Raw genomic sequence first — 10,235 nt, 5'->3', positions numbered from 1 at the left:
GCTCTGAAATTTCTACACAATATGAAAGAAAAAATACTAAACATTGTAAATTCATTTACTAATTAATGTACTAATGAGTTCATATACTAATTAATGTACTAGGCTATGTAAATTCAGTGGGAATAGCATAACATAACATAACATCATAACATATTCAGTGGGAATAACATAACATTGAGCAGAAGCTTCTAACAAGCTACAGCCCTGTGATTACTACTGCTCACCGAGGCCTATCCTCCAAAGAGTGTTTCAGGGTGATCAGGAAGCAGCCTTTTACCCTGCTGGGATATTGAACGGATCCAGGCTTTTTTGTTTGACATATCAAAACCCATCACAGCCTGTTGTGAAAAAACCTGCATTGCCATATATTGTGATGTACCCAAAGAGGTGATGAGCATTGTCTTCTCATGCTCCTCTCCATGGGGTATGGGCAAAGTATCCGATGTGCTTCGTGAACACCTTGAGCTATCACACCTGCTGGACAGGTTTGGTAAAGGGACCGTTCCCTCAGGTTGGCATCTCTTGTTTTCATACGTGGAACTTTACAAGCATTTGAAATTTGAGAATACCAGTGGCCACTGCAGATCAGTGTTGATGGCATTTCTGGGACCACAGATTTCCAGGGTTTCTCTGGAAAGAAGTGACAGGGAAAAGAACGAAACTGGTGGTCACCCTGGGGGACACAGGGATCCTCCATACATATGTATTGTGGGTTAACCCCATTGGGCAGCTAAGCACTACACAGTTGCTCATTCACTTCTCCCCCTCAATGGGATGAGGGGAAGAGGAAAGGAGGAATAAAAGCAAGAAAAGCTGTTGGTCACAATCAATCAATCAAACAAGCGAACAGAACTAATTGTTTCATAAATGAAAGATAACTGGCAGAAGAGGGAAGAAAACAAAACAAAACAGGTGATGCAAAGGCAACCACCCACCATCTCCTGAGGGCAGCCCAGCCAGTTCCTGAGCCAAAAAGATGGGAAAACCCCAAAAAACTCCCTGAGCCCCCCTCTTTTCCCTTTTATTGCTGAGCATGTCATTGTATTGTATGAAATACCTCTTTGGTTAGTTTGGGTCATCTGCCCAGTTGTGTCCCCTCCCAGCATATTGCACACCCAAAAATCGATTCCTTGGCAGGGGCAGAGTGAGAAGCAGAGATGGCCTTGATGCTGTGCAAATGCCGCTCACCAAAAGCCGGAACAACAGTGTGTTATCAGGGCTGCTTTGGACACAAATCTGAAACACAGCACTGTATGAGCTGCTGTGAAGAAAGGTATTTATCAGGATACATTCACTGCCCGTGCCTCTCTCAGAGGACTCCTAACATGAGAAGGTGTGTGCAAAGTCTTAAGCACACTCTGATCAACAGCCTGGACTAGCACTGCAAGCTGTGGTCCTCATCTCAGTTACAAACTATAGGGCCTGTGTTTGAGCAAGGGCTAGAGAGATGGTATGGAAGCCCTGAAACCACCAAATTGCTCCAAATGTGTCACCCAGTGTACCACAGCAGTTTTAAAACATTCCCCATTTGTGGGTCTCAGGTAACCTGAACATTTGAATCCACAGCTTGGGTGCTCACCAGCATCTGCTGCGTCCCTAACCCCAAAGTTGTGCCAATGACTTCATACAGAGGCTGAATGAAAGATGTGACCATCACCATCCACCTGTGGAATATCCCAGAGTTTACGGTGAGAGGCAGGAGCACATGCCGGGGTGGGAAGAAGGGAAGAAGTGCAGGCCTGACAAGTATCACAGGATGCACTTTGGGAAGACCACGCACCAAAAAGGAGGCTCTTCCCCTCCCAGGTTTCTCCGGGCTGCTAGAGAGATGGTGTTTCTCATGGCAGATTCCCAGCACAACCCAGGAGGGCTTCTCAATGGCTCTCTGCTTCAGTCAGAGAGGGGCTGGAGGACATGAGGGGCCAGGGACACGTGTGGGACCCACCTCAACACATGGCCCGCATGAGGGAATGGTGGATCTCAACAGGAGGCTTGAGGATGTGCTGTCACCCTCGGGACATGCCCGTGGCTGCTGCTAACCATGGGGTAGCACAGCTGGGTGCTGCCTCCAGCCCGCAGCCTGGTGTGGGGCTGGTGCAGGCGGTAGGGCAGGGCAGCTGGGGGGGGCCCCCTCAGGGCTGGGCCCCCCAGAGCAGTCAGGGCCCCCCAAGGCAGGGCCCAGCACTGCACATCCAGGGCTCCCCTTGCCCCTCGCCCCTCGGCACGATAAGATAAGGCCAGGGTGGAGGTGCCGGCTGCTATAAGAGGGTGGCCCCCGGGACCCGGCTGCCACCGAGACCTGCCTGCCTCTGCCAGCCGCCGCCATGCTGACCGCTGATGACAAGAAGCTGATCCAGCAGGTCTGTGAGAGGTCATCGAGCCACCTGGAGCAGTTCGGCACCGAGGCCCTGGAGAGGTGCAGGCCAGGCCCCATGGGCAGGGGGCAGGGGGGTGGGAGCCCACGGGGGTTGGTGTGGGGGATCAACGGCACTGACCATCCCGCTCTGGCAGGATGTTCACCACCTACCCCCAGACCAAGACCTACTTCCCCCACTTCGACCTGCAACATGGCTCTGACCAGATCCGCGGCCACGGCAAGAAGGTGGCGGCTGCCTTGGCCAATGCTGCCAAGAACCTGGACAACCTCAGCCAGGCCCTGTCTGAGCTCAGCAACCTGCACGCCTACAGCCTGCGTGTCGACCCCGTCAACTTCAAGGCAGGCGGGGGACAGGGGACTGGGGACAGGGGACCAGGGACAGGGAAAGGAGAACAGGGGACCAAGGTTGGAGGAAAAGGGACAGGGGTCCTGGGATAGGGAAGGGGGGACAGGGGACCGGAGATGAAGGAAGAGAGTCGGGGGACTAGGGATAGGAAAAGGGGGACAGGGGGGCGGGGATGGAGGAAGGGGGACAGGGATGGGATGGAGGGATGCGGTCCACAGCAGCAGTGCTGAGCCTTGTTTTGCCTTGCAGCTGTTGTCTCAGTGCTTCCAGGTGGTGCTGGCTGTGCACCTGGGCAAGGACTACACCCCCGAGGTGCACGCTGCCTTCGACAAGTTCCTGTCGGCTGTGGCCTCTGTGCTGGCCGAGAAGTACAGATGAGCTGCCGCCTGCGCATGGGTGCCATCAATAAAGACACTTCCGCTGCAGCACTATGTCCGTCTGTGCCGGGGCTGGGGACTGGGGCAGGATGCAGTTTTGCAGTGGTCACACCAGAGGGAGGGAAGGAAAGAGGGAGGGAGAGAGAAGGGGAGGGAGAAACCTGCTGGTGAAGCTGGCCAGGGTACAGGGGAGCAGCACTGGCCACAGGCTTCCTGGATGCCCTCCCAAGGCCCTGCCTGCTTCCACCCTGCCCCAGCATGGGATGTGGCTGATGCTGGTAGCAAGAGCCATGGAATGCAGCTCAGCCTCTCACCTTGCTGTGCCTGCATCCCTCTGGGGAGTGGGGGGGAAGGAGAAGAATGACTGCTGCTGCTGAACCCAGGACAGTATCTACCCCTTGTTCTATACCATTCACATCATGCTCAGATCCCACATTTTTCAATGTACCATCACTCTTGTCTCGTATATATATATACATGCACACACACACAAAGAGAGAGAGAGATCATTCCTTAGTGCATGGACCAATCCCTATAAAGCTGCTGAGTCCGTCCGGTCCATGATGTCAGGCTCCATCTCTTGTGTAACAGTCTTTCAGAGCAGGAGAAGCTGTGTGCAGTGTTGGATCGTTGCCTGCTGATGCTGATCGTTCCTTTACTGTAGAACTCGTCTGGTTCTATCAAAGTTCATTCTCTGTTGGGATGATGGTCGGAGGGAAGTCAGGGCCAGTCACTGGTGACCTGAAGACATCTAGTTGGTGGGGTATAAAAGTGCTACATAGCAGGCAACAGCATACAATTGAGTTCATTGTCTGTTTTCCCCTAAAATCAAATCCCCTTGAGGTACGCATCGGACTTCCCCATCTTTCCGCATTACCCACCAAGTACATCTGGGTCCCTGAGCAAAAGCAATCCCACGAGTGGGTTTGCCTTTACCTGAAGCAGGAATAACCCAGACTGTCTTCCTCAGCAAATTCTTCATGTGCACCACAGGAACTTTGTCCCCCTCTACAATATGTAAAAGTTCTGACTGTGCTGGGCCAGCCCTGTTGGCAGATCCTCTGGTGTTGACCAACCAGGTGGCCTTTGGTAAGTGTGTATCCCAGTGCTTGAAAGTTCCCCCACCCATTGCTCTCAGTGTAGTTTTTAACAGCCCATTATACCATTCGATTTTCCCAGAGGCTGGTGCATGGTAGGGGATGTGATATACCTACTCAATGCCATGCTCTTTGGCCCAGGTGTCTATAAGGTTATTCCGGAAATGAGTCCCATTATCTGATTCAATTCTCTCTGGGTTGCCATGTCGCCACAAAATCTGGTTCTCAAGGCCCAGGATAGTGTTCCGGGCAGTGGCGTGGGGCACAGCGTATGTTTCCAGCCATCCGGTGGTTGCTTCCACCATGGTAAGCACATGGCGCTTGCCTTGGCGGGTTGGTGGGAGTGTGATATAATCAATCTGCCACGCCTCCCCATATTTATACTTCAGCCATCGTCCTCCATACCAAAGAGGCTTTAACCACTTGGCTTGTTTAATTGGAGCACATGTTTCACACTCACGAATAATCTGGGCAGTAGTGTCCATTGTTAAGTCCACCCCTCGATCACGAGCCCATCTGTATGTTGCATCTCTGCCCTGATGACCTGAAGTGTCATGGGCCCACCGGGCCAAAAATAATTCACCTTTATGTTGCCAATCCAAGTCCATCTGAGCCACTTCAATCTTAGCAGCTTTATCCACTTGTTGGTTGTTCTGGTGTTCCTCAGTGGCCCAACTCTTGGGTACATGGGCATCTACATGGCATACCTTCACCACCAGGTTTTGCACCCGGGCAACGATATCTTGCCACAGTGCAGCAGCCCAGATGGGTTTACCTCTGCGTTGCCAGTTGCTCTGCTTCCATTGCTGCAACCACCCCCACAGGGCATTTGCCACCATCCATGAGTCAGTACAGAGATAAAGTACTGGCCACTTTTCTCGTTCAGCAATGTCCAGGGCCAGCTGGATGGCTTTCACCTCAGCAAACTGACTTGATTCACCCTCTCCTTCAGCAGTTTCTGCAACTTGTCATTGAGGACTCCATACGGCTGCCTTCCATCTCTGATGCTTCCAAAGCAGTGGAGGGGCCCACTGGACTAGATACTTGCCCATACTGTCCCACACACCTTGCCATTCATGACTGTCAATCCTTGGGGAAAATCTCTTAGTGGTCCTCCTATATCATCGTCTAATCCTAGACAAGACTTGAGCTGGACCCTGCTTAGCTTCCACAATTGGATGAGATCGGGCGTTTTCAGGGTGGTGTGGCCATAGCCAAAACAGAGAGAGCAGAGGCAGCAACAAGCTGGCTCTCAGCAAGAGGAGCAGGGTGCTTTCAAGGGCATCGAAAGGATATTCAGGAACTTTAAAGCTTCCAGAATCTACTCCCACTGTAAATAGTCTGGTGGAGGAGCACAAGGTGTCAGGGAATGTCTCCTTCGTAGACTGACCACCCAAGGAGAAAAAAAAAGATAGAATAGTTAGGGTTGGAAAGGACCTTAAGATCATCTAGTTCCAACTCCCCTGCCATGGGCAGGGACACCCCACACTAAACCACGCCACCCAAGGCCTCATCCAACCTGGCCTTGAACACCGCCAAGGATGAAGCATTCACAACCTCCCTGGGCAACCCATTCCAGTGCCTCACCACCCTCTCAGTAAAGGATTTCTTCCTTATATCCAGTCTAAACTTCCCCTGTTTAAGTTTTAACCCCTTGTCCTGTCACTACAGTCCCTGATGAATAGTCCATCCCCAGCATCCTTGTAGGCCCCCTTCAGATACTGGAAGGCTGCTATGAGGTCTCCACGCAGCCTTCTCTTCTCCAGGCTCAACAGCCCCAACTTTCTCAGCCTGTTTTCATACGGGAGGTGCTCCAGTCCCCTGATCATCCTCGTGGCCCTCCTCTGGACTTGTTCCAACAGTTCCATGTCCTTTTTATGTTGAGGACACCAGAACTGCACACAATACTCCAAGTGAGGTCTCATGAGAGCAGAGTAGAAGGGAAGGATCACCTCCTTCGACCTGCTGGTCACGCTCCTTTTGATGCAGCCCAGGATACGGTTGGCTTTCTGGGCTGCGAGTGCACACTGAAGCCGGCTCATGTTCATTTTCTCATCGACCAACACCCCCAAGTCCTTCTCTGCAGGGCTGCTCTGAATCTCTTCTTTGTCCAACCTGTAGCTGTGCCTAGGATTACTCCAACCCAAGTGTAGGACTTTGCACTTGGCATAGTTAGACTTCATAAGGTTGGCATCAGCCCACCTCACAAGGGTGTCAAGGTCCCTCTGGATGGCATCCCTTCCCTCCAGCGTATCAACTGAACCACACAGCTTGGTGTCATTGGCAAACTTGCTGAGGCACACTCTATCCCACTGTCCATGTCACCAACAAAGATGCTAAACAATTCTGTTATATACCTCCCAAAGTATAGAGGTGATGACCACACTGGGAACACATACCAGCCCAGATTCATGATCAATGAGTCTATTGTATTACAAGTCATTGCCATGAAGTACAGCAAAACAATAACCTTAGCCCAGCTGATAAATGATAAAACACCAAATACTGGCTGTAAATAAGGTACGACATGCTGAAACTCTGAGATCAAGAGCGACAACTTTGAGAGCAAATAAATCAGCATTGTGATGAGTGACTATTAACCCAAAACAAAAAATGCTTATCACAAATACGATTAGACACACTCTGGTCAGATCTGTCATTATCTCAACCCTTCACGCCCCATGTTGGGCACCACAAAGAACTGTCGTGGTTTAAGCCCAGCAGGCAAACTGCAACCACGCAGCTGCTCGCTCACTCCACCCCCATTCCTCCCCCTCCCCCCGCTCTCGCATGGATGGGGAGGAGAATCAAAAGAATGTAACTCCCACGGGTTGAGATAAGAACAATCCAGTAACTAAGGTATAACACAAATCACTACTGCTACCACCAATAATAATAATGGTAAAAGAAATAACAAGGGAAGAGAATACAAACGCTCACCACCTGCCAACCAATACCCAGCCTGACCTGAGCAGTGATCTGGGCCTTCCAGGTGACTGCCCCCATTTTATATACTGGGCATGACGTGCTGTGGTATGGAATACCTCTTTGGCTAGTTTGGGTCAGGTGTCCTGTCTCTGCTTCCTCCTGGCTTCCCCTCCTCCCTGGCAGAGCATGAGACTCAGAAAGCCCTTGGTCAGACTACACATTACTGAGTAGTAACTAAAAACATCGGTGTTATCAGCTCTGTTCCCAGGCTGAAAGTCAAAAACACAGCACTGCACCAGATACTGAGAAGGAGAAAAATGACTGCTACTGCTGAACCCAGGACAGTTTGGCTAAATCAAATGTCAAATCCCCTTGAAGGATTATCTGGGGGATAGGATGAATACTTCCTGGCTCCATCTATCACAACGATTGTTTAGGCCTTCATTGGGGATGCTATAGGAGCAAAATGCCTGTATGAGCTCCAAAAGCAATCAGACAAGTTCATGGAGTGAAAAAAGTCCACTACAGACCATGAAGCACACTGTTACTGGGCTCAAGCCCCTAAGCCACAAATCAGTGGCCCTGAGCCACAAAGCGGGCAGAGCTGCAGTCCAGCACAGAGCACTGGTTTCTGGTGTTTGGAGCCTGAATTTAAAAGCCCATTGGCTTTAGATCACAGCTGATGGGTTACAAGAAACTAAACTATCCCTGGGGTTGCTCCGTGTGTGACACCAGAGGGAGGAGATGAGCATTCGTGCATCAGGAGAGTGATGCCCGCAGTGCCCAAGTGCGAGCAGCTGAGTGCATGGGTTCCCTGGACTACACTCACCCCTGCTCCTGGGAAGGCACTCATGAGCCCAAAGCACTTTCCCTCCATCCTCACACATATCCTAGCCTACATCCCTGAGTCTTCATGTGCATTTACACCCATCCATTTACCCTTGTGCCACCAGTCTGAAGGGCTCTTCTGCCTTTGCAGTTTGTCCCCTGAAGCATGCACATTGCTGCTCCCGCAGATGTTTTCCTGGGCTCTGCTTCCAAGAAGATCAGCCCCCCCCCATCCTCCCTCCTTCCCTGCTCTGAAATGGTGCCAGCTAGAGCTAATCTCCCCCAAACACAAATGATAAGAACCATAGGCCATGAAGGAAACACCGATGTGAACCGTCCCCTGCCTGCCTGCGCCACCTCTTGAGCCTACTGGAGGCACTTCAGGCCTTCTAACTCTCCTCATCTTCCTCATCTTCCTCACATCCTCATCTTCCTTGCCCTTATTGTCTTGCCTTCATCATTTGGGGCACACAGGGCTCGCCAGGGCTGCTGGGCCCTGCGTGACTTCCTTCCCTGACTGTCAGCTCCTCCTGCCAGTGTTTGCATCAGTGCAGGCACTGATCCCTATGGTCTTACCAAGTGTTCCCCCTTCCCAGGATTCAGGGTCACCCAGTCCCTTGCAGCACTGGGACCAGCACAGCACACGTGCAGGAGAGAGGGCTGGAGCACGAGAGCTCCAGGGTCTGTGTGCAAAGGGATGTGGCTGGGGTTCAGGGAGCAGGGGGTGAAAAGGGCACACACTTTGGGGTACACTGAGGGAACAAGAGCAGTAGGTGCAGTGAGGCAGCATGGCTGAGCGGCCGTGTGTACAGAGGCCACGCTGGCTGGCAGGGTGTGAGTGAGCAACGATGATGCACGTGCAGGGCTGTGTTAGACAGCAGTGTATGTATGAAGCAGTTCACGTGTGTGCGTGGAAGCTGTTTGTCCGTGCAGGTGCTCGCGGGTCCATGTGTGAGTGCTGGGGTGCTGGGCAGGCTCAGTCTGTGGGGCACAGACACTACTGAAGACACAGCCCCACACTGCTGTCCCCACCACCCTGCCAGCACACATCCTGGCTGTGCCAGAGCTGCCTGCACCTCAAGGGACCTCAGCCCCGAACCCAGCCTGTGTCGGGAGGGAGGCCACCCATTGCTGCGCCTGTGCCAGTGCCGACCCTAACCGAAGCCTAACGCTGCAGTCAGCCAGCGCCAGAGGGCACGGGCCATCCCGATTGCGCTGATGCTGACCCACATCCCAGCTGGTGCCAGGGGGCAGAGACTCCCCCGCCGGGCCCGGTGCCGGTGCGGTGCCGCGGGGGGAGAGGGGCGCGGCGCTGGCCGGGGTCCAGCGGGGCAGGAGCGGGGGCAGGAACGGGGCCAGGAGCGGGGCGGGCCGGGGGGTGGGCGGTGCCCCGGTACAGCATATAAGGGCGGCGGCAGCCGGCGGGGGCACCCGTGCTGGGGGCTGCCATCGCGGAGGTGTCACCATGGTGCTGTCTGGGACCGACAAGACCAACGTGAAGAGCATCTTCTCCAAAATCGGCGGCCAGGCCGACGACTATGGCGCCGAGGCCCTCGAGAGGTACGTGCTATCTCCCTTGTCGTACCTTCTGCCTCTCTTGCATCCCCTCCCATCTGCCCATGTCCCCTTGCCCTCCACAGCTGTTCCTGTCCTACATGTCCCCGTCTCATCTGTCCCTGACACCCTCTGTTCTCCAGGATGTTCGTCACCTACCCCCAGACCAAGACCTACTTCCCCCACTTTGACGTGAGCCCAGGCTCTGCTCAGGTCAAGGCGCACGGCAAGAAGGTGGCGGGCGCACTGGTCGAGGCTGCCAACCACATTGATGACATCGCCACTGCCCTCTCCAAGCTCAGCGACCTCCACGCCCAAAAGCTCCGCGTGGACCCTGTCAACTTCAAAGTGAGCATCTGGGAAGGGGTGACCAGCCTGGCTCCCGTCTGCACCCCCCTGTCCATCCCCCTCGCCTCACCCCCTCATCCCACCCTCTTACCCCACTTCCTTTGTCTTTCAGCTGCTGGGCCAATGCTTCCTGGTGGTGGTGGCCATCCACAACCCCTCTGTCCTGACCCCAGAGGCCCACGCTTCCCTGGACAAGTTCCTGTGCGCCGTGGGCAGTGTGCTGACTGCCAAGTACCGTTAAGACAGCACCACGGCTAGAGCTGGACCCGATTCACTGCCAGCCTCCAACAGCAAGCAGACAAATGAGCTGAAATAAAATCTGTTGCATTTGTGCTCCAGCCCTGGTGTCCTGCTCTGGTTCCTGCCTGCCGGGAGGGAAC

The 10,235-nt window shown here is 53.5% G+C and overlaps 2 protein-coding genes across 2 annotated transcripts; both read left to right on the top strand.

Moving 5' to 3' along the window:
• Nucleotides 1-2,095: 2,095 nt before the first annotated feature.
• LOC308221484 (hemoglobin subunit alpha-D) lies at nucleotides 2,096-3,112 on the top strand. The gene is made up of 3 exons (XM_080618498.1): nucleotides 2,096-2,416; nucleotides 2,512-2,716; nucleotides 2,973-3,112. Exons 1-3 carry the CDS (start codon nucleotides 2,325-2,327, stop codon nucleotides 3,099-3,101), a joined length of 426 nt encoding a protein of 141 aa, XP_080474624.1. The 5' UTR covers nucleotides 2,096-2,324; the 3' UTR covers nucleotides 3,102-3,112.
• Nucleotides 3,113-9,353: 6,241 nt separating this feature from the next.
• Nucleotides 9,354-10,193, top strand: LOC308221899 (hemoglobin subunit alpha). The gene is made up of 3 exons (XM_080619298.1): nucleotides 9,354-9,513; nucleotides 9,651-9,855; nucleotides 9,968-10,193. The coding sequence occupies exons 1-3, from the start codon at nucleotides 9,419-9,421 to the stop codon at nucleotides 10,094-10,096; spliced, it is 429 nt and encodes a 142-aa protein (XP_080475424.1). The 5' UTR covers nucleotides 9,354-9,418; the 3' UTR covers nucleotides 10,097-10,193.
• Nucleotides 10,194-10,235: the final 42 nt, after the last annotated feature.

This window comes from Psittacula echo (assembly GCF_963264785.1).
Source record: "Psittacula echo genome assembly, chromosome: 5".
Lineage (NCBI taxonomy): Eukaryota > Metazoa > Chordata > Aves > Psittaciformes > Psittacidae > Psittacula > Psittacula echo.
Note: the sequence above shows the minus strand (reverse complement) of the source record. Positions and strands in the feature narration are given on the sequence as shown.

Excerpts from the sequence above, each read along its gene's own strand:
- LOC308221899 (XM_080619298.1), top strand. The coding sequence starts at position 9,419 with ATGGTGCTGTCTGGGACCGACAAGACCAACGTGAAGAGCATCTTCTCC. Across the intron at positions 9,514-9,650 it reads GGCGCCGAGGCCCTCGAGAG|GATGTTCGTCACCTACCCCC; the intron begins GTACGTGCTATC and ends TCTGTTCTCCAG. Across the intron at positions 9,856-9,967 it reads TGGACCCTGTCAACTTCAAA|CTGCTGGGCCAATGCTTCCT; the intron begins GTGAGCATCTGG and ends TTTGTCTTTCAG.
- LOC308221484 (XM_080618498.1), top strand. The coding sequence starts at position 2,325 with ATGCTGACCGCTGATGACAAGAAGCTGATCCAGCAGGTCTGTGAGAGG. Across the intron at positions 2,417-2,511 it reads GGCACCGAGGCCCTGGAGAG|GATGTTCACCACCTACCCCC; the intron begins GTGCAGGCCAGG and ends CCGCTCTGGCAG. Across the intron at positions 2,717-2,972 it reads TCGACCCCGTCAACTTCAAG|CTGTTGTCTCAGTGCTTCCA; the intron begins GCAGGCGGGGGA and ends TTTGCCTTGCAG.